The sequence below is a fragment of the Schistocerca cancellata genome, chromosome 10 (genome assembly GCF_023864275.1).
Source record: "Schistocerca cancellata isolate TAMUIC-IGC-003103 chromosome 10, iqSchCanc2.1, whole genome shotgun sequence".
In the NCBI taxonomy this organism is placed as follows: domain Eukaryota; kingdom Metazoa; phylum Arthropoda; class Insecta; order Orthoptera; family Acrididae; genus Schistocerca; species Schistocerca cancellata.
Window position 1 is genome coordinate 104,164,937 of NC_064635.1, and position 24,610 is coordinate 104,189,546.

The following is a 24,610-nucleotide window of genomic DNA, read 5'->3' on the forward strand; positions in this document are numbered from 1 at the left end:
GCTTTGCTTCAACGTCCACAGCTTAGCCTGGTACTACACTGCCACACCCTGCCAGCTGTCACCACAGTCCCATTCGACGATTGCACGCGAGCAGCACACGTGCAGTGCTGTGTGCTCATGAGCCGCGTGCATCGTTTGCCCGCCCCTGCACTAAATAGATGGTTCCCACAGGGATGATGTAACATAAGCTTGGTTCGCTGCCAGGCCACGTGGAGCGCTGCAGGTTTATAACGGCATTTTCTTAAGGGTGGATTTGTCTGTCATATATGTTTTGTTTCGTTCAAAACAGAAGCTGCTATTATAGCATTATGTTCCTGATTACGAATTCCTGTGTTTATTGCATTCTATGAATTATGTTGTGAGTATGTTGCTTGTAATCTGCATGACTTTTGCTCACACCCGTAATATTTGGTGGAGTAGATAATTACATATTTGTTTTTGTTTCGTATGAAACAGAAGCTGGTTTTGATGCGTAGTAATGTTGACACTGTTCCTAACTTGTAATCCGTGTGGGAACTGCTGAATCTAAATGTGTTGTAAGTATATTGTTCCAATTCTATTTTATTTTAGTTCGCATCCGTTTTTCTTACCTACTTTCTCGTGTTTAAGGAAGTATTCCACGTTAGCATACGTTGACTTAACAATACTCATTCCGTGACAAGATGTAATAAAGTTAAATACCGGTTCTGTCAAAAGCTGCTACACTTAGTTCTCCATTAAATGCAAGTAAATACGAAAAACGCATGCGAAATAAATTGAAGAGAAATATGAACATTATACTTGCAATAGAAATATGCAGCACATTTAAATCGAGCAGTTCACACACGGATTCGTAAACAGGAACAAAGGTATAATACGTAAGCCCACAGAACACAATACCACGAAACGAGCTGCTGTCTTAAATGAAACAAAAACAAATGTGGACTCATTTACTCCACACGATATTACAGATACGTGCAAGAATAAAGCAGAGTACGAGCAACATATTCAAAGATTGCAATACACATACGTCATCAGGAACACAGTACAATGATACCAACTTCTGTGTCACGCCATGTACGATGACACGGTCGAAATTACATTGCTGGGTTTTACAAATAAATAACTTTACAGTTAAAAGTCAACCGCTGTGTCATTTTCAAAATTTTGCTTTACAGAACCCAGCTGCGAGAAGTTAGTTTTTGATTGACATTTCTGGAATGTATCACTTTGGAAGCTCCCAAAAAAACCCTCATATTACCAGGCATGCGCTTTAATTCTAGACTAAGAGGCTAACCCATAATCTACAAATCAAAAATATTGTCATATAAATCACGTATTTCCGATTAAAGTACGGGTTTTCGCCCAATATTTTCTCGTACTCACCGCGAGGCCGCTTGGAACTCTGTTGCCGTTATGTTTCCGTATCGGAACATGGGTCTTGAACTACTTAAAATTTGGTGTTATGTGATGGCTCCTCTATCTTCTTTCACTAGGACGCCATTTCTGTTCATATAGGTGCTGCCTTTCTACAGATTATACAGGAAGTTTGTAAAATGGAGGGGGGTTTGCCTTATTGTGGACTGTGGCCATATTTATCGCACCTCGCACAGACCTTACATTGTGCAATGTTTTAGCACTAGAAATAACGGGATAGTGCGAGTTGCGTGTATTTTCAAATATTTCAAGAATATATTGCCGTATTTTTATTTCATTAAACCTTATTTCACATTTTATAAATTGGCAAAAGAATGTTGTTTACGTATTTTGTTCCAATCTCCAGCCGGGTTGACCGAGCGGTTCTAGGCGCTACAGTCTGGAACCGCGCGACCGCTACGGTCGCAGGTTCGAATCCTGCCTCGGGCATGGATGTGTGTGACGTCCTTAGGTTAGGTTTAAGTAGTTCTAAGTTCTAGGGGACTGATGACCACTGCAGTTAAGTCCCATAGTGCTCAGAGCCATTTGTTCCAATCGGATAAGCCATGCATCTTTACAGACATTCGCCGCAATATTATCGTCATGGACTGTGTGCTTACCACGCACGTCGTTAATGCAGCTTGCCTAAATATCGTTTACTGGTATGCCCTCGTACCAAAGGGAACAGTCGAATAGCAAGAATGGTTATAGTCTGACAACTATTAGTTTGAATGAAAGTTGTGCAAATTTATCCCACTAGCGTATATTTCCACTCATGTCATGGTGCAATATCTGGTTCTAAGATTTTAAACATTAATTTCAGGAAGAAATTGGGAGAGCGGCAGAGCAGATGGCATCATGAAACTGTTGATACACATTCTAGAATCCGCCATATACCCGCCTGTACCTGCCTTGGACCCGTATTTCTCCCGATCCGATATAGAGCGAATATGGGCTCCGATTCCGTCCAACGTCGTATGTCATTAGTGTCTGTTGGATTATACAGGGTGAATCATCTAAAACTTGAATCGCAAATATTGATGTAATTTAAAGTGCTATCGATGTGCGGTTTTCACACAATGGATTGGTAGTCACGGGCTCGTATCATTAGAAAAGCAACAGATTGTAACAATACTTAAAAAGCGTATGTTCGTGCAAAATTACACTTGTGAAATGTAAAAATGCCTATTGACATCAACAAACTAAAAGTAGGATAAATCAGAATGCCAGTTGTGTTTGTTGCCGGATTCTAGTGCGAGTCGTCTACAAGATATCGTATTTTGAAAAGTTCCCACATTGGCAGTTGAACAATACCTGGTGATTACTGAAACGTGGTCCGCCTCCGTAGCGCAGCGGTAGCGTTACCGCCGGGTTCGATTCCCAGATGTTGTGTGTGTCCATCATCATTTTCATCATTGACACACAAGTTGCCGAAGTGGTGTCAACTAAAGAGACTTGCAGTGCGGCGGCCGAAAAAGGGGATACTTACTTTACTTTACATGTGGCAAGGGCCTTATCGACCATACACCTGCTCTATGAGCCTCTTCCACTTCTGCCTGTCCAATGCGCTGTTTGTCCAGTTGCTGCTGCTGTTCATCCTCATTTTGTCCTCCCGAATGTTATCCCACCATCTGATTCTGGATCTCCCTCTTCCTCTCGTTCCATCTATTGTTCTGCTGAATGCCATTCTAGGTAGTCCATTCTGTCATTCTTGCTATATGGCCTGCCCAATTCAACCTTCTCCTCTTGAGCACTTCCACGATGTTACGGTGTTTGTACAGCCCTATTAATTCTTCATTTCTTCTTATTCTCCATTCCATGTTATTTTCGTCGTATACAGGTCCAAAAATTTTCCTTAGTACTTTTCTTTCGAATATTAAGTTTTTCTTCATCTTTCTTTCTAAATATTAATGTTTCACATCCATATAATATCACAGGTATAATGGTCGATTGATATAAGCGGATTTTGAAGTTACTGCTACGTGATCTTTTTCTTAGAATTTTGATGAAACTAAAAAGTGTCTTGTTTGCTGTTGATAAACGGGTATCTATTTCTATATCTGTTCTGTTGTTATTACTAAAAATACTTCCTAGGTACTTGAAGTGGTCAACAGTCTTGAAATTGAATCCACCTACGGTCAGAGGTGCATCTTCTCTGGTTTTCTTACTTATGGGCAGGTATTCTGTCTTTTCTTCATTAACATGTAATCCTGTTTTCTCAGCAGTTTTGTAGTAATTTTGCACCATTCTGATTAATTCTCTTTTGGAACTACTTATTAGTGCTACATCATCTGCATAGGCAAGTCTTGTAATGTTTACATCCTGTAGCTGGATCCCTTGTGGAGTGGTTTTAGAAAATTCTTTATCAATCTTCTCTAGGACAAGGTTAAATAAAATAGGTGTAATGGCATCCCCTTGTCTCAGTCCAGTGTACACCTTAAAATCTTCGGTTTCTCCTACCGGTGTCTTTATGCGACATAAAGTTTCATCGATGCGCATTTTAACTAATCTGATTAATTTTGATGGTATTTTAAATTCCTTCATTATATTTAGGAGTGTTTGTCGGTGTATGCTATCATAGGCCTTTATAAAATCTACGAATAATATGTGGACATCTACATTGAATTCCCACGCCTTCTCAGTGACTTGTCTCAGGGTGAATAAGTGATCTAATGTGGATGTGTTTCTGCGGGAACCGCACTGGTAGTCCACAATCAGTTCTTCTGTTATTGGTATCAGCCTGTTTAACAGGCAGCTCGATCAGATTTTGTAGGTGACATCCAGTAAGGCAATTCCTCTGTAGTTACCACACACTAGTGGATCATTCTTCTTAAATATGGGGCACACAATTGCAGTTTTCCAATCTGCAGGAATGGTATCCGTCTCTCAAATTGTTTCTATTAACGCCTGTATTTCTAATTTCAGTTGTGGGCCTCTATTCTTTAATAACTCAGCGTATATCTTGTCCTCGCCACGAGCCTTGTTATTCTTTGATTTCTTTATTGCTTGTTGTATTTCATTTAGTGATGGGGTAGTAACTGTATCAGCTGTATCAAATGTATCAGGTTCTTCCAATTTAAAGTAAGAGTGTGGGTCATTGAAGTTGAGAAGTTGTGAAAAGTATGTCTTCCATCTGTTTTGTATGTCACTTTTGTTGGTCAATATTTTCCCATACTGATCCTTTATAAACTGTTCGCTTTTATTGAATTTACCAAATGATTTTTTTAATATTTTGATACATCTGCCTTGAACTGTGATTTTGGAAATCATCCTCAGCTTCTCTGATCATATTGTTATAGTATTCCCTTTTCTCTTGTCGTAGGGTTCTTGGCGGAGTTTATAGTATATTTCCTTCAATGTCATATTGTCCCTTTCTTTAATCCATACATTCCTCGCATTTCTTCTTTCCAGCACTTTTTCTTGACACTTTGTGTTAAACCAAATTTTATTAGGTCGTTTTCTTCCACCTATGATTTTGGAAGCTGCTTCTTGAATACAACCCTTCAGGTGTGTCCATCTGCTTTCGACATCTTGTGTTTCTGCATTGGTCAGTCTCGGTTTTGTTAGGTTGCTTTTAATTTCTTTTGTAAAATTTTCTTTTATATCTACTCTCGCCAGGTTTCCTATGTTGTATCTTGTAATTTCTTCTCTATTTCTATTTACTTTCCTTTTGAGTTTCATTTTTGATATTACTAACATGTGGTCTGTGTCGCAATCCGCTCCCCTAAAGGTTCTGACATCTTTAATGCTGTTTTGGAATCGTTTCTGGATAACTACATGATCTATTTTATTGACTACATTTCGATCTGGTGATATCCATGTTCCTAAATGAATGCGTTTATGTTGAAATTTTGTGCTGCTTATCGTGAGGCCATTTGTCATTGCAAAGTTTATAAGTCGAACCCCATTCTCTGAACTTTCCTCGTGCAAGCTAAAATTTCCGATGGTTGGCTTGTAGATTTCTTCCTTTCCTACTTTGGCGTTAAAATCTCCTAACACTATTTTCACATTGTGCCTACTTAATAAATTGTACGTTTGTTCCAGTTGGCTGTAGAATTCTTCTTTCGTGTTGTCATGCTTATCTTCTGTGGGTGCGCGTGCATTTAGAAATGTAATGTCTAACCACTGCGTCTGAATAGTTATGTATGATATACGGTTATTAACATGTTTGAACTCCCTTACTGAGTTATCTATTGATTTATGAATGTAGAAACCGGTTCCAAATTCATGGTGCTGACCGCACAGTGAACCTGTTCCCTGCCATCTTACTTCTTGGAGAGCTACCAGTTGCACTCTATATTTTCTTAATTCTTTTGCTAGTATTTGGGCAGTTCCAGGACGATACAGGCTTCTAATATTCCATGATCCAAAAGGGAAATCCTTGTAGCTTTGCCAGTTTTTGTTCCAGTAAATCCTGCCCTGTTTCCGAGGCTGGCATTGAGTATCCTGACAGTTTATTTTTTTTTTCTTTTTTTCATGAGTGGGTTGGCAGCCCTCTGCACAACCCCAACCTGGAGGACCAGGAGTCTTGATTTTGGGGTATAATACCCCTCGGAGGGTTGCCTTCACCGCGGCTGAGCGAGCCTATCTTGCCCGTGCTAGTTTTGGTCCACCCCGGGTATTTTATTTCCCCGGTACCCTCTATATCTAGAGAGCATTCCCCTATCCGCCACCTGGGGAGGCGCCCGATGGGGGACTAGCAAACTCCACACGGGGAAAAAGGGGATAATCCGGCCAACTAATGCGATACGATCATTCTTTTTACTGAAGAATGGGGTACAACCCGTCGGCTTTGACCTAGAGTGCTATATATCAAGTGCTTTACTTCGACCAATGACGTCAGAAGTACACACAGGTATGTGTTGTATAGATTTAACAGCAAAGACTAATGTTGATGTTGAGAAAAGAATGTAGGGCAGAGAAAACAGAGGGTAGACATATATCACATACATTCATATTTTGAACGTAATGTTAAATAAATCGCTTCTTTGAGTCATCGCACCCTATTCTTAAGTTGACCTATATAGCTCAAGTGGAGAACGGGATACTAGTGCAAAAAAAGAAAAGGGACAGAAGTAATGTTAGAATGGTATACCTCAGTTGACATCTGAGTTGAACTGTATGCCAAACTTCAGCTGATCTTTATAGGTTATGAAATGATAATTAAATGGACACCCTAGCTGCAAACAGGCGTTGATGTACTTCATTGGGGACATGTTGAAAATGTGTGCACCGACCGGGGCAGCTAGGGTGTCCATTTAATTATCATTTCATTTCTAGCAAAGCTGCATGGTCATCCACGGTAACTGTTCTTTTGGGAACAGATACTACCGTCATACATATTTATAGGTTATCTGCAGTACGGGATACAAATTTTCCAGGTGTTGCCTTTTTCGCCTCCGCTACTACTAGCATCGTATTCTTCAGTAGATACTAGTACTAGCGAAGGCGAAAATGCCGACATACGTAAAATTTGTATCCCATGCTTCAGTTGGCCTACATAAGTAAACTGAAGAATAGGATACTAACGCTAGTGAAGACGAAAAAATCGACGCACATAACATTGGCATCCTGTATTTCAGTTGAACTACGCGAAGGCGAAAAAGACATACATAAAATTGGCATTCCATACTTCGGTTGACCTACATAGGTCAACTGAACTACAGGATACTACCTTCGTTGTTCAACTGAGGTACGGGATGTCAGTATTACGTATGTCGATTTTCTCGTCTTTGCTGCGCAATTGAACGCCCCACAAACTCGTCGTCGTCGTCGTCGTCTTTGCTAGCACTGGCAGCCTAATCTTCAGTTGATCTATAGAGGTAGATTTAATTACGGGATACAAACTTTTGGTATGTTGGTTCTTTCGCCTTTGATAGAACTAATATCGTCTGAAAAATGTAGTAGTAGTAGTAGTAGTAGTAGTGCTAGCGAATGCGAAAAAAAGACAACTGTAAAATTTGTATTGTGTACTGCAGTTGACCAACCCTGCTTAAAGTATTCGGTGTTCGTTCGAATAGATAAATCCATACCTACAAACAAATCAAAAAATAAAAATTGTCCAGAATGAAAAAAAATTCTTCCAAAATATCTCAAACTCCTAAGAATGAAAATAAGTACCGAATGAATTGGGACGAACAAATGATTTAATACAAGCGACAAAAATCGTACACAATGTCTAGCACTGCCTTTTAAAAACACATTCATTTTTTTCAATTTACAATGATGACGCTACGCCACAGAAGATAACCGATTTAGTATTTACGGCTCGAAAATAAAGACTAAATGGAAGATGGTCTGTTAGGAGGCTGCAATACTTGGGTGCGTTCAGCGTTCCGTCAATGAAAAATGAGCCTATGAGATGATGGTTCGCTAATCCACGCCACACGTTTACCCTCCATGGACACTGACGTTGCACCTGACAAAGCCAGAGTGCACCTCCCGCTGGAGGTTTGAGTCCTCCCTCGGGCGTGTGTGTGCGCGTGTGTGCGCGTGCGCGCGTGTGCGTGGGTGGTGGTGGGGGGTGGGTGGGTATGGGGGGGGGGAGGGTGTTGCTCTTAGCATAAGTTAGTTTAAGTAGTATGTAAGTCTAGGGACCGACGACCTCAGTGATTTGGTCGCTTAGGAATTCACACACATTTGAACGAAGCCAACGGGGATTGTCAACAGACTAACAGTGCAAGTTTCGGCGGTTACCCTGGCCATGTTCGGTAAATGTGGCTTCATCCCTAAACAATATACATGATACTTCCGGAGTATCCTGTCTTAATGCACATGTACAGAAGTTAACGCCATTCCCATAATCATTTACATGCCAGCTCTTGACGGCGAGAGATGTGATACAGATGGAACCTATGTTGATGGAGAATGCGTAGCACACTACTTGCCTGACTCACGCCACTTCCTAGTACGATTGCGCGGTAACTAACGCGCTGATCAACTGTAACAGCAGCAAGAACATTAATTTCCACCTCGTCTGTCTTAACTTCTTTCCTTTTGTTCTCTAGGTGTTACACTGCCACTTGCACGTAACTGGTTGACACGGTTGATAAATGAGTGACGAGATCTTGCCGCATACACATTATAAGAACGAACGACACTCCCCTTACATAATGAGCATGTCGGCTTTTTCTGCACTGGAAATTCCAGCCTCCATCCACTACCTACTGCTTGGACTGTCACACAGTGACTGAATAGCAAGTTGCAATGTACTCAAGGAACACGCAAGCACACTGTAAGCAAACATACAGCATGACAATTATTGAACTATATGAAGAAAACGTAAATTAGTTACAAACTACGACGTGCACTCACACTTCAATACGTAAGCGTCTCTACAAGTATTCAGATTTAGGTTATGACATGTTCGATATGGTTTCCATCATTGGCGATGATGTAGTGCAGACGAATAACGAAATTCTGCTCGACCCGCCGAAGTGTCAGAGCATTGATACTGTCGGTGACCTCTTGAAAGGCTAGTTTCAGCTCAGCAGTGTTGGGGTTAATGCTGTACACCTAGTCTTTAATGTAGTCGCACGAAAAGGAGTCGCAAGTGTTCAGATTCGGAGAATATGGCGGCCAATCGAGGCTCATGCCAGTGGCCTCTGGGTAGCCCCGACCCAGAATGCGGTCCCCAAAGTGCTCCTCCAGGACATAACGCTCTTATGCTTCGAAGGGGTCGAGCTCCGTCTTGCATGAACCACATCTTATCGAAGGCAGGGTCATTTGGGATAAAGCGGATGAAACCATCTTCCAAAACCTTCACCTACGGTTCGGTAGTCACCATGCCATAAGGGAATATCGCGATTATTCCGTGTCTGGTCATTGCACACCACACAGTCGCCCGTTGAGGCGAGACTTCTCGGTCGCGCAATGCGGAAGTCTCCCAAACGCGCCGATTTTGCTTATTGACGAACCCATCCAAATGAAAGCGGTCTTCGTCACTAAACCAAACTGTATTCACATCATACTACACTACTGGCCATTAAAATTGCTACACCACGAAGATGACGTGCTACAGACGCGAAATTTAACCGACAGGAAGAAGATGCCGTGATATCCAAATGATTAGCTTTTCAGAGCATTCACGCAAGGTTGGCGCCAGTGGCGACACCTACAACGTGCTGACGTGAGGAAAGTTTCCAACCGATTCCTCATACACAAACAGGAGTTGACCGGCGTTGCCTGGTGAAACGTTGTTGTGATGCCTCGTGTAAGGAGGAGAAATGCGTACCATCACGTTTCCGACTTTGATAAAGGTCGGATTGTAGCCTATCGCGATTGCGGTTTATCGTATCGCGACATTGCTGCTCGCGTTGGTCGAGATCCAATGACTGTTAGCAGATATGGAATCGGTGGGTTCAGAACGGTAATACGGAACGCCGTGCTGGATCCCAACGGCCTCGTATCACTAGCAGTCGAGATGACAGGCGTCTTATCCGCATGGCTGTAACGGGTCGTGCAGCCACGCCTCGATCGATGAGTCAACAGATGGGGACGTTTGCATCTGCACGAACAGTTCGACGACCTTTGCAGCAGCATGGACTATCAGCTCGGAGACCATGGCTGCGGCTACCCTTGGCGCTGCATCACAGACAGGAGCGTCTGTGATGGTGTATTCAACGTTCGGATGAATCCAGGTTCTGTTTACAGCATCATGATGGTCGCATTCGTGTTTGGCGACATCGCGGTGAACGCACATTGGAAGCGAGTATTCGTCATCGCCATACTGGCATATCACCCGGCGTGATGGTATGGGGTGCCATTGGTTACACGTCTCGGTCACCTCTTGTTCGCATTGACGGCACTTTGAACAGTGGACGTTACATTTCAGATGTTTTACGACCCGTGGCTCTACCCTTCATTCTGTCCCTGCGAAACCCTACATTTCAGTAGGATAATGCTCGACCGCATGTTGCACGTCCTGTACGGGCCTTTCTGGATACAGAAAATGTTCGACTGCTGCCCTGGCCAGCACATTCTCCAGATCTTCACCAATTGAAAACGTCTGGTCAATGGTGGCCGAGCAACTGGCTCGTCACAATTTGCCAGTCACTACTCTTGATGAACTGTGGTATCGTGTTGAAACTGCATGGGCAGCTGTACCTGTGCACGCCATCCAAGCTCTGTTTCACTCAATGCCCTGGCGTATCAAGGGCGTTATTACGGCCAGAGGTGCTTGTTCTGGGTACTGATTTGTCAGGATCTATGCACTCAAATTTCGTGAAAATGTAATCACATGTCAGTTCTAGTATAATATATTTGTCCAATGAATGCCCGTTTATCAACTGCATTTCTTCTTGGTGCAGCAATTTTTATGGCCAGTAGTGTAATTCGCATCATGCTCCGCGGCCAACCGTGCAGTTTGAACGTCCTAACGCAAACCGTTCAGAACTTATGACTATTTTATTTCATGTAGTTTAATAATTATCATCCTGTAACAACATCGTACCTAACTACGCAGGATGAATGGCACAAACAAATGTCGGCGTGGAAACTTTTCCAAATACGATTTCTCGTAAACAACCCGCACTAGAATCCTGCGACAAACGCCACTGACATTGTAATTTATCCTGCGCCTAGTTTGTTAACGTTAATAGGCAGTGGTCTATTTAAACATTGTATGTTTGCACAAAAACACACTAAGTATTATTACAATCTGGTGATTGGCTAACAATACGAGTCGATGACTAGCACTTTCCATTTCCACAGTATTTGAGCACTTTAGGTGATTCACGCCGTATATTTGCGCAGTAAAATAGTATTTACTTTGAAACGTTATTAAGGTACACAAATACTATATTTAATTTGTTCCCAGCAGTTTACAAAGGCAAAGGCTACACAAAGGCATGTGAACAGGAATCTATACCACAGTCTAATATGTACAGTCGCGACACTCACTGCTTTGAAAGTTGTTACCATTTGACAGTTCAAGTGTACTAGCGCCCCTAGCGGTCAGAAAGCTCGCCTTCCTCTGATGGCAGACGCGACGTAAAACTGTTTGTTTTTAATTCGTTTTGTACGTAATTTACAAAATAGTTGGTATATTTTTGCGTCGCAAGTGTTAGGAGAACAGCGAGAGACATAAATGATCGTGAAATATAAGTAAACAGAGCACTAACGAACTATTGAATGAAGTGACATAAGCTGCAATATATTCTTGAGAAATAATTAAGAATTAGCATACAATCGCACTTACTCCACTGAAAGTAAGAGAATACACACTGTATATCCGACATATGAAGTATATAGATGCTCTTCCTTGTGTAAAAATGAAGCGACACATCACTTTTCACTACGTTCTGCTTTGCAGGAAGCCTGCTTTCAAAATACAATTTCCATCTTATTCTTTGTGGTATCAGGTTATCTCAATAAGAAGCATGACTGTTTTAAAACTTTATTATATCCCATTGATACATTTAACGAAAATAATTTTTTTTATTTCTTCTCTTGCTCCTACAGACTAAGTCTTGATTCCTGAATTTAATAATGTAAAAGTGCCTCACTTTTACAGTCTTACTAACAGCAACTTGGTTTCACCACAGCACCCAGGTGGAAAATCAACATGTTCACAAAGACTGCACCACAATTACTTATATGAGCATATTCATCAAAAGTAGAAGTCATCTTAGTCTCACATTGAGCTAAAAATTCTTTGCCATCTTCTGTACAAATATAGGCTTCCAAAGTTGCCTTCATAACTTTTAAAATGACAATAAACATTTGTCATTTGCATCTAAGTCTTGGGTGCCGTCTACAAGTACTGTCCTACATTTATAACAGTCATGAATTGTAAGCAGTTTCTTTAATACATAACCAAACACGTATCTCATGTTGTTTGCCTCTCCGAGGTCAGTTCGGACTTCCACATTTGGTAGTCTGATCACTGAACTCGTATCACTGATGTCCAACAGTGGTGAAACAAGTAATTTGGGCGCTGCTTTCATATCCACTATTGTCTGACCCCAGTTGATCGCCTCACAATTGGAGGTAGCTACACTGTGTGTGTTCATTAATTTGCTTAAAGCACAATTATTGAATGCAGCACAAAACTGTCGATGTGATGGGTTGCTACAAAAACCACCTTTATGACTTTATCACTGAGGAAACGTTTTTCAGTGGATCTTGATTACTTTAGCATGTTAATAAACATAACTTGGTTCCAACCAAAACATCATCAACAAACATGTTCAAAGCGCTTATGTTACCCAGAAGTTCTTTAACACACTTAATCCTAGATGAAAAATCTTTCCCATCTACAAATTTCCATGACTGTACCCATGGCTTCAGTGTCTTTAATATTTCCAAACGTCTTGAGGCACTTGTAATGCAGTTCCTTAAGGATACAGGCCCTTTAACACTATATGCAGTAAATATGTCAAAAATATCGTTTACTTTTTGGCAAAAATCTGCAGTAGCAGTAGCAAATGATGATATGGTGCCACAAGTAACAAGTGTGTCAATGCTTGCTGCTACTGTATGACGAACTGCAGTGCTTACCTTCATTTTTGAAAATGCTGGCAGTTGGACAGCTCTTTTAGTGAGCTTGGGGGCCAACTTGTACTTCCTTTCACAATCACTTGGGTACAACTGACAAATGTCCTTCCATGAAGCAGTGCCAATCCATCCTTCTTCTGTTGTGTGGATAATGTTATACCTGAATAAATTATTACATATGCTTTTTATCAAGTGTGGGGTGTCATAAAAAAGTAGATCTTACTCCCTTCGTGTACTAAGCATGGATTAACTGGTGTGATACCCAGTCTGTGCCTCCACTCCACAAAATTCGAGCCTTGGCCAGTCACACATGTTTTTACAACCAAACCAATCTCTGTGAGTTTTTTGACAACTTCAAAAAATATGCATGTCAGATGAGTGGCTCCTACTGGTCCGTTGGAGAAATAATATGCTAATGGCTGTTTAAAATTTGAGAAGATGCCGTTAAACATTATAACTAATGCAGTACTGGCAACCACAGATGTACGTATGAAACCCGTGTCTTCAAATCCAATAACACGATCCCTAGAGCTGTCACATATCAAATTTTCCATTAGTGACATCTCATCCATAGAAAAATTAATAATCATATCAGTTTCTGGTAACTGCTGCACTTTCTGATTTAAAAGATGAAATATGTTATTATTTATCCCACAATTTAATTGTATATCTTCCACATACCTTTGTAAGGTACGTACTGATGGAAGGCTAAAACAGTGTGATAAAAAACTGTATGCCTGCGCACTATAATACAACACATTAAGTGCAAATAATTTAGTTTCATCTTCCCATCTCGCACCACGGCCGGCCGCAGTGGCCGTGCGGTTCTGGCGCTGCACTCCGGAACCGCGGGACTGCTACGGTCGCAGGTTCGAATCCTGCCTCGGGCATGGGTGTGTGTGATGTCCTTAGGTTAGTTAGGTTTAAGTAGTTCTAAGTTCTAGGGGACTTATGACCTAAGATGTTGAGTCCCATAGTGCTCAGAGCCATTTGAACCATTTCTCGCACCACGTTTTCCATTCAATGGTATACTGATTTGGCTTATGAATAAATCGAGAGCATCTTTCTGCAAGTACTTGGAACCAATACCTTTTAAAATGAACTTGTCCTTTTGTACTTGTGTCCTGTGACGTGGTTACAGTTTATTCTTACGATGGGCACTTTCCTTGTCACGTAGTAATTTTGTACGAAGTCTAATGATTTGCACGTTTTTACATTTCACACGATTTTCCAACACGCGAATAATTTCACGTAATCTAAGCTTTTCATCTTCAAAAGATGTCTGTGTTGCTGATTCCGTTATTAGTGATTTTATGTATGTCTCTCTTGCGGAAACACTTGTGGTAGCTGTTTCTTCTGTGTCAGGAGACAGTTTTATTGTTTTTGCAGTAACACTTTCACGTTTGTATGGCAATTTTCTCTTCATCGTAACTAGTTGTGGCTTATTTCGGCACGTCTTTTCCGCGCTCATGAACTGGTTTGACTCGAAATGTAAAGCACAAAACTTCACGTTATTGTGCAAATAAAGGACATATTTTTGCAGCAGGTCCTGTCTCCTACTATTTATTAACCATTTCTTGCTCCTAAAAAAGAAAAACATTCAGTAATTCAATACAGTTTAGAAAAAAATCGTAAATAAAGAGCGCTCTAATGTAAGGTGACCATATTTTCTAGACTCAAATTCGGGACATTAACATATTTCCTAGGCCCAAATCTGGGACACTTTAAAAATTTTGCAAAATGGGCTGTTGTTGTGGTCTTCAGTCCTGAGACTGGTTTGATGCAGCTCTCCATGCTACTCTATCCTGTGCAAGCTTCTTCATCTCCCAGTACCTACCGCAACCTACATCCTTCTGAATCTGCTTAGTGTATTCATCTCTTGGTCTCCCTCTACAATTTTTACCCTCCACACTGCCCTCCAATACTAAATTGGTGATCCCTTGATGCCCCAGAACATGTCCTACCAACCGATCCCTTCTTCTCGTCAAGTTGTGCCACAAACTTCTCCCCAATCCTATTCAATACTTCATTAGTTATGTGATCTACCCAGCTAATCTTCAGCATTCTTCTGTAGCACCACATTTCAAAAGCTTCTATTCTCTTCTTGTCCAAACTATTTATCGTCCATGTTTCACTTCGATACAAGGCTACACTCCATACAAATACTTTCAGAAACGACTTCCTGACACTTAAATCTATACTCGATGTTAACAAATTTCTCTTCTGCAGAAACGTTTTGCTTTTGTTGATGTTCATGTTATATCCTCCTTTCAAGACACAATCCATTCCGTTCAACTGCTCTTCCAAGTCCTTTGCCGTCTCTGACAGAATTACAATGTCATCGGCAAACCTCAAAGTTTTTATTTCTTCTCCATGGATTTTAATACCTACTCCGAATTTTTCATTTGTTTCCTTCACTGGTTGCCCAATATACCGATTGAATAACATCGGGGAGAGACTACAACCCTGTCTCACTCCCTTCCGAACCACTGCTTCCCTTTCATGTGCAATAGCAAAATGGGCTGTATTTATTTATTTATTTATTATACGAGAAGAAGGTTTCAGTTAAATGTAATAAATACAAAATATCAAATTTGTTACAAAGGAAAGCACATTTACATTTTATTAATACCTTCTAAGATGAATGAGTGTGATCAGGGCAACCGTATTTATCAGTGCTGTGAATTTTCTTTATCAAGTCTGTATTTTTCAACAACATACGAAAAAACTCGACACTAGTTTCATGATAATTTATTCTACTTCCCAACATTGCTTTCATGGTTTCTACAGCCAACTGTGTTTCATTACTTGTCCATATATTGTTCATGTGGGAAAATACCCTTTCAGTAGCAGCATTAGTGCCAGGAAGGCAGAAAATAAACTCCACTAGCTTGAGTACATTTGAGAATGGCACATGATTGTGGCTGAAATGAGAAATCATCTCAACCCATCTTTGAGCTGGAACAGTGTTGTTAGCAGTCCATTCAATGATTTTCTCGGTGGTTACAAACTGTTTGACGCTGACATACTCATCATACATTACATTTTCTGCAAACTGAACATATGGCACAGTTTCGCTAACTAGAGAAGAAATTCTTTCAATGTCATCTCATACAGGTATTTGATTCAAGGTAACGCAATTGTAACAGTCAAAGTTCTGGAAACTTTTTTCAGTCCACTTTTTTTAAGTAGGATAGAGCAGTTTCATAGAAAAGTAATAAAGCACCTTAAAAACTCTTTACCTCTGCTGGAAGCAGACCTACCTCTGTTTCAAGAGTTTCAAGAATGTTTTAACTCTTGAGGGTAGGAACTCGTCTTCAATTTTGGACTGCAATGTAGTTTTCAACTTACTAATACAATCAATCACTTTAAATATAGTGACTGTCTGTCCTTCAACTTTAACTGCTTCATGAAATGATGAAGCCTGACTGTGAACAAAGTATAGCCATACTTCAGACAAAGGTTTTTGAAAGAAGTTTTGAAGTAACAATGGACACTTTTTTTCAGATTGGAAGTATGATTTTAGTGGTTTAAACATTTTGATGACTCGCTCAACAGTAGGCAACAATACCAAACATCTTGTTTGAGCATAGCCCAAAATCATTGCAAAATCTGTTTCAACAAAGCTGCTCAAGTCCTTCAGAGTTTCAACTCTCACAGTGTATGATTTGAAATACAGAAATATTTTGTAAACTACCATTTCTATATCTACAGGCAAAATATCAGTAGGTGCTCGAACAGTATATGAGCACCACAACCAACCCCTATCAGTCTATGACCGATTTCCACTTGTAGTTTAGTAAAAACATTATTATGACCTTTTCTTTCAGCACCTCCAGAATTGCAATTAGTGTTATCAGCACACAGTGTAACGACTTTTTCTTCTAGGCTGTTTTTTCTGAGGCAGTCTGTTAAATAGCCGCTCACAATAGTACATGTTTCCCCAGGCAACGATTTTAATTGTAATAATCTTACTTTTACACAAGCTTTGTAATCAATCAAAATATCTGACGAGGAGAGGAAAGACCTTAATATCGTTGTGGTTAGATGCATCAGTCAGAAGTGAAATAAATGTCACTTTTTCTACATCACGTCGCAACATATCACAATTATTGCTTTTGTTTTTGTACGTGCACAAGCAAATTAGACTAATGTGATGTTTCATACCTCTCAGGGTCCTTAGGAAACCTGAAGAATGACAAATGTGGTGTCTTCTTCCTATTTTTACTGCAGTTGATTGCGCTACATACGCTGCCTTCCATAAAAACCATGTAAAAAATGAATATAAACGATGCAGTTTACATTTACTGAATACCGTATTCAGCAGCGTAGTTTCTCCACCGCTTGGAGCGCTGTTGTCGCGGTGTATAACAAAAATGAGCGAGTGTGTCGCGATTGTATATGTTAGACTGTGTCTATACTTTATCATAAGAATAAACCTGACGTAAACAAGCAAAAACACGATGATTGGCCAGCAGCCGTAGCTCTCGTACACTGCTGTTGTTCCGCTCTTGGAAGTAGGTCCAACTTACCTATTAGCTATCTTATTAATGTCTTACTGTAAATGAAACTTTAAAACGTTCAGATGTATTAAGAGCCATCAACGTTCTTCTTAATCATACTTTAGCTTAATTTTTGTTTCTAAAATCATGTGCAGTCACTGTCTCTGTAAGCACTACTTGAGCTCTGAATGCCTAGCTGTTCGTGCGTACCGCGAAAATGGATGACACAGCGCGGAACACCATTGATGGCTAGAAAAAAGTTATTCTCAATGTTTTCACAACATTACTGAGAAAAATCAGCTTTGGCGTTTTTCGAGAAACACTACCTTATTAATGTAATTAATAATAGCTTGTAGATAATGTCCCCGGCGTAATCGGTAGTGACGTCGATTAGTATTTGAGTAGGCTGGCGGGCAGCCATTCGAAACCTGTTGACTTTTTCTTCTGTTAGGTTTCAACACCTAAATCATTTAAATATGAACTTCATAAAATATATGATAATTAACTCATACTCGATCTTTTTCAAGAAAAATGCACGTCTTTTAGTTTCTAATTACATATCACACGCGAATTTCTGGTTTTCATTGCAAGTACACGTAATTAATTATCAATATTTTGTAAAAGATTTTTGAAGTTAAGAAAAAATTAAACAATTACATTTTTTGGACAAAAATGATAAATCAAATACTCTTTATTTGAATATGCCCATTGTTGTGCAGGACAGATGTGGTCTCACACGAGACAGCGTGAGAAGCTTCGTAGAAACATGGGAAACAATAATTTTCGAGGCGTCGAATGGTCGAACAGATGCGGTATTTTTACAGTTGTCATCTTAACGCTGCAATCTGAATCCAATAGATTTGATCTGGAGCCAAGTTAAGGCATTTGTCACGAGAAATAACATTCAAGCTGCCAATCGTACTGGAACTAATGCACGAAACGTTGTGACACGTCACTGCCGAACGATGGCGAAATGCAGAACAAAGTATTGAAAGAGGAAGAAATGTGGACTTTATGGTGGCTTGAGATTCTGTTTCTGATCGCCTCGTTATCAACGTAGCAGTACTGAAATGTACTGTATTCCTCGGAGTCTCATATGGAAGGAGTTCAGAGATTACCAGACGACTGATAGTAATAACTTAAGTGACTTCAATATTTAATTACATGGTGCAGGAAAATTACCCTTGTTAAAGGCAGGAATTTTCATAGCTCTTGTTTTTAATAACAAAGCTGTGTTAGCTAAGATTGATGATGATGATGATGATGATGATGATGATGATGATGATGAATCGAACCCGGCCGGGAATCAAACCCGGGACCCCGTGATCCAGAGGCAGCAACGCTAAGATAGAGAGCATGTTACGTTTTTCATCAGATCACTTAAGAAGCGTATGCCCTCAGTTTTACCATTATTTCCTTCTGTTCAAAAACTAAATAACATTCAAGGTTATATTGTTCTCTGCTCGTTTCTTTTCAGGTCTTCACTACAAGTGTTCACATCACTTCAGGTTAGTTGAACCAGGTAGCTGGCCAGTACTTTCCATGTTAAATGCCCCGGTAAAGCTGTTGTACCGTATTATCGCTGAGTCGATGTACGCGTAACCACAGCATAAAAAGTATCCTCATTATCGTACTTGACTGTACTCGACACAGTTTGACACCCGCTCCACGTGAAAATAAATCCAATGATCTTCCAGCAAACGCTGAGGAATACGTGGAGTAATGTTTAGATGATGTTTATTCTCGAAAGGAGTATAGCCGAATCCCTAAGAATATATATAATGGGCAGAGAGGTCGGTACGCAATAACTCACTGTCGATGCACGTAACAAATCCTTCTTTCACCAAACCACAACGATGTTCACAGTAGCAGTTGTGCTATGGAGTACAATGAGTGGTTATGATGGTGGTTTTCTGTATTGGCATCTGCTGGAGAAAAGCGTTCTCCTTAATAAGATACTTAGAAGAAAGGTATGGTTGCATCAATTTAATGAAGACAGATCTGCAGGGAGTTACTTGAAATTTGCCAATTACCCAAATAGTCAGGGACTACACCCCCGTTTGACTATAGTAACGCTTGCCACAGTTTTGAAGACATAAGAACCAATATACCTGGTCATTCTAACTTCTGACTATGCATCAGTCCAAAGGAAGAAGTATCATAATACGGTAAGTGAACACGGTTAACTTTTTTAAATATTTTCACACTTCCATTGGGTATTGTTTATAACGAAATGTTAATGTGTTATTACGTATTGGGATATCGGACTGTAAAGAAACTTGTCTCGTTCATCAGCCGTACTTGGGCGTTATTGGCAGTTGTCTTATCGGACTTGCTCACCCATAATGAGCACTTAAATTTGTTTTTAATTCTGATGTCATATGGTGGTCACCCGATGTCGGATCGGAAGAAAAAATATCAAATTAGCAATTTTCTGTTTGGGGATAGGACACAGAACACAAGGTGGCCTTGAACTATTTGATTGCCGAAATATGCATTTTTCCGTGCAGTGTGAATGGGTGTATACTTCAATGGTGACTGGTAGTTTGTGTCTACACTGTGAAGGTCAGATAATTCAATATTGACATGCATAGCGACTGTTAATGCTTAAACTTATCATCAGACACTAAAGGCAAGACTTTGATTTTTAAAAGTCATCCTTTATGCCCCCCCCCCCCCACACACAATCTTTAGCATATGGCGATTGTTGTTGCTGGTCTATTTCATTCCACTGGTAACACCTTGTAATATGGATAGCCTGCCTTTTGATTCTTTTTTCTCCCACGATTTTTCCTTCCAAGATATATTTACGGATCTGTTATCGCGAATGTGTCCAATTAATTTAGATGTTGTTCTCTGTATTATTTTAACCAATATTTTCTTGATAATTTCTTGTAGTCGTCATTCATTGGATTTTCTTTTAGTCCAAATGTTCGTGTGACTTTTCTCTATACGCTCATATTTTCTGATTCCACTCTTGACAGCTATAGGCCTAGCTTAAACTGCTGGGAATACTGAATAAAGGGATATAACACGTCAGCTTTGAAACATGACGTCACAAGTTACCACAGTTAATGCATTGCAAAAACGTAGATGACTGTTGAGAAATAAAGAAATGTAACACAGACAAAACAGATCCTAGACATACACCACATATTTCCATATTTCGAACGTAATTTTATATGTATTGCCTTTTTTTTACAGTAGAAAGCCCTAGTATCCTACTCTTCAGTTGTCTATATAGGTCACCTGAAAGATACAATACTAGAGCTAGCAGAAAAGACATACGTAACATGGGCCTGAAGCACCTCAGTTAACATGTACCCAGCAGACCTACTACCAACTGAAGTACAGGATACTAGTTTTACGTATGTTGGTTTTTTCACCTTCGCAAGTACAAGTATGAACTGAAAAATAGGAAGGAGAAAAAGTGACAGACGTAAAATTTGTATCCCCTATTTCAGTTGACCTATATAGGTAGACTGAAGAATAGGATACAACCTTTGTAGTTGAACTGTGGTAAAAGATGCCATTGTTATGTATGTCACTTTTTCGCTTTCGTTAGTAATAGTATCCTATTCTTCAGTTGATCTACATAGCATAGGACGTGGATCAACCGTAGAGGAAACAACAATTGGAATGACTTAGTATCAGACAAAAGTATAATTCAAAATCTGTACTCGTATGATTTAAAATTACCACAAGCAACAAAAAGCATACGCAATATCTCTCTCTTAATAACACATTCATTCATTCATTCATTTTTACTTAAGATTATGATGCTTTGCCACAGAAGATAAATCATTTATCTGTGGCTCAAAAATGTCTATAACTAAAATATGATGTAATTGGTCAAAGTCGACAAGTTGTATGCCACTTCTCAGTTGACTCAAAATGCTCCAAGTAAATGTCCTAATTAATGTGTTTTGTTGTTTCAGTTGTAAGGTGTCAGTTTGTTAATAAATTAGGCCTACTCCTAATTTTGAAAGTTCTTTTAATATCCAGTGTATTTATCACCTGTTACTGTAGGGCCTGCTTCTTAAGGAGCAAAATCTACTTCCATCAGAATTGTATTTCCTTAATGTTTGCCCTTATTTGTCTGCTTTTTTTTGTCTACGATCATTATTTTGGTCTTGTTTGTGTTTATTTTTAGTTTGTGGCAAAATTTTTAATATAATTATACATAATGTCCTTTCCAGAACCCGTTATGATTATTAAATTGCCATCGAATTGAATATAGTGCGTCCGATTACAGTTGATTTCCATCCCTTTTGTGCCATGTTTTATTGTTTGTATTGCATTTTGTATAAACAGTTTAAATAAATATGGAGAGACAACTTTTTATTCTAAAGTATTATTTAATGCCACTGATATCTATTTCTGTACGCAAATTTTTTAACACATTGAGAACTAGCCTTTTATATATATATCTCCAGTCTACCTCAGTTTAAGTCAGTTCTCCAAACGTCGTCTTCCAGTCCACCCTTAAAATATTGAAATCAAATTTTGTAAGGTGTTAACTACATATGTACCCAGATAAAAAAATAGTAATGTAAAAAGCTTACAAGTATGTGTTGCTGAATGAGGCCCCACACACATCTTAAACCATCCTTGTATGTGAAGTAAAGTGTAGATGTTGTGTTGTTGCAGCACAATGTTGGGAGTCTGCCTGGCACGGAAGATCCTGTTTCACCCACAGCAGCGGCAATGTGCACACTGGAACATTGCCACACGCCTCTACTCCTCACACGTGGAGTACAGGCCTATTCGGAGCGTCATGTGTGCAAACAGAGGTACTATATCTACATACAACTTAGTTTCCACGATTACACAGTTCATTTCAAACACACTCTCTCTCTCTCTCTCTCTCTCTCTCTCTCTCTCTCTCTCTCTCTACCCCCCCTCCCCCCCTCCTACACCCCTCATCACCACCACCACCTTTCGGCCTTTCACAACCACCCCTCTCCCTCCCTCTCGGCCCACCACCCCTCTCCCTCCCTCTCGGCCCACCACCCCTCTCTCCCTCCCTCTCGGACCCTCACCATCACCCCTCTCCCCCCTATCGTCCCCCCTCTCCCCCTATCGTCCCCCCTCTCCCCCTATCGTCCCCCCTCTCCCCCTATCGTCCCCCCTCTCCCCCTATCGTCCCCCCTCTCCCCCTATCGTCCCCCCTCTCCCCCTATCGTCCCCCCTCTCCCCCTATCGTCCCCCCTCTCCCCCTATCGTCCCCCCTCTCCCCCTATCGTCCCCCCTCTCCCCCTATCGTCCCCCCTCTCCCCCTATCGTCCCCCCTCTCCCCCTATCGTCCCCCCCTCTCCCCCTATCGTCCCCCCTCTCCCCCTATCGTCCCCCCTCTCCCCCTATCGTCCCCCCTCTCCCCCCTATCGTCCCCCCTCTCCCCCTATCGTCCCCCCTCTCCCCCTATCGTCCCCCTCTCCCCCTATCGTCCCCCCTCTCCCCCTATCGTCCCCCCTCTCCCCCTATCGTCCCCCCTCTCCCCCTATCGTCCCCCCTCTCCCCCTATCGTCCCCCCTCTCCCCCTATCGTCCCCCCTCTACCCCCTATCGTCCCCCCTCTACCCCTATCGTCCCCCCTCTCCCCCTATCGTCCCCCCTCTCCCCCCTATCGTCCCCCCTCTCCCCCCCTATCGTCCCCCCTCTCCCCCCCTATCGTCCCCCCTCTCCCCCCTATCGTCCCCCCTCTCCCCCCTATCGTCCCCCCTCTCCCCCCTATCGTCCCCCCTCTCCCCCCTATCGTCCCCCCCTCTCCCCCCTATCGTCCCCCCTCTCCCCCCTATCGTCCCCCCTCTCCCCCCCTCTCCCCCCCTAACGTCCCCCCTCTCCGCCCCTAACGTCCCCCCTCTCCGCCCCTAACGTCCCCCCTCTCCGCCCCTAACGTCCCCCCTCTCCGCCCCTAACGTCCCCCCCTCTCCGCCCCTAACGTCCCCCTCTCCGCCCCTAACGTCCCCCCTCTCCGCCCCTAACGTCCCCCCTCTCCCCCCCTATCGTCCCCCCTCTCCCCCCTATCGTCCCCCCTCTCCCCCCCTATCGTCCCCCCTCTCCCCCCTATCGTCCCCCCTCTCCCCCCTATCGTCCCCCCTCTCCCCCCTATCGTCCCCCCTCTCCCCCCTATCGTCCCCCCTCTCCCCCCTATCGTCCCCCCCTCTCCCCCCTATCGTCCCCCCTCTCCCCCCTATCGTACCCCCTCTCCCCCCTATCGTACCCCCTCTCCCCCCTATCGTACCCCCTCTCCCCCCTATCGTCCCCCCTCTCCCCCCTATCGTACCCCCTCTCCCCGCCCACCCCTCCACACTGAGCCGCTGTGGTGTTGCATTACGTTCTTCCACTTCTGGAATGATGTCTGCTAGTTTGAGTAATGTGTAGTTACAGAACCTTGCTGATTAGGGCTCCAGTGCACAATAAACTTCAGAAAGTAATTTTTGTTTCTTTATTGTAACAACATGCCACCCCAATAGAAAAACAGTTTGCCTGTATCTACAGCTTACTCGTATTAACTTATTTTGTAATTCCAGGTGAAATAGCAATAAGAGTTTTCCGGGCATGTACTGAACTTGGCATTCGATCTGTGGCCATATACTCAGAGCAGGACAAGATGCACATGCACCGGCAGAAGGCGGACGAATCGTACATGGTGGGCAAGGGCTTGCCACCTGTCCAGGCCTACCTCAACATCCCAGAGATCATCCGTATCGCTAAGGTAAGCCGAGTTCGATGCTGTAGGGAAAGGAAAACTTTTTCCATCTTTCTGTGGCATAAGCAACTTCTGTTATGTCTGCAACTTTTAACACAGAAGCAAAGACAAGCTGGAGAATCGAACACATCTGCTATTGACATTTACTTGGACATAAATATATGTGAGAGACAGGAATCGCATGCGTGGCATGAATTTAAACATTGTCTTTCACATCTTGTAGACCATGCTGTATGCTCTTACCCATGAGAATGCTGTAATTCCCAAAGTTCCTCTGTCCTACTTTCCATAACTCTGCAAGTTGTGTGGGTCCAATGCTTAAGATTTTCTCTTACACGTCATCTTGCAGATGTTACATGGAAGTGAACATGTAAATTCTATCTTCATAGATACCCAAAAGACCTTTGACTCTATACCTGGCCATTGAGTGCAAACCAAAATATGATCATATAGAGTTTCTTCATAAATATGTGACTATCTCAGGGGAATGTTTTAACTAATTTAAC

General features: G+C 41.6%; 1 protein-coding gene across 4 annotated transcripts in view; it reads left to right on the forward strand.

Annotated features, from left to right (window-relative positions):
• The window catches only part of LOC126106847 (pyruvate carboxylase, mitochondrial), a 183,017-nt gene that overhangs the window by 70,411 nt on the left and 87,996 nt on the right, over nucleotides 1-24,610 (forward strand). For all 4 annotated transcript variants that reach the window (XM_049913241.1, XM_049913243.1, XM_049913242.1 and 1 more), the window contains exons 2-3: nucleotides 22,044-22,186; nucleotides 23,926-24,110. In XM_049913241.1, the coding sequence (XP_049769198.1) occupies nucleotides 22,048-22,186; nucleotides 23,926-24,110 (324 nt within the window). In that variant the 5' untranslated portion in view covers nucleotides 22,044-22,047. The remainder of the gene's footprint in view (nucleotides 1-22,043; nucleotides 22,187-23,925; nucleotides 24,111-24,610) is intronic.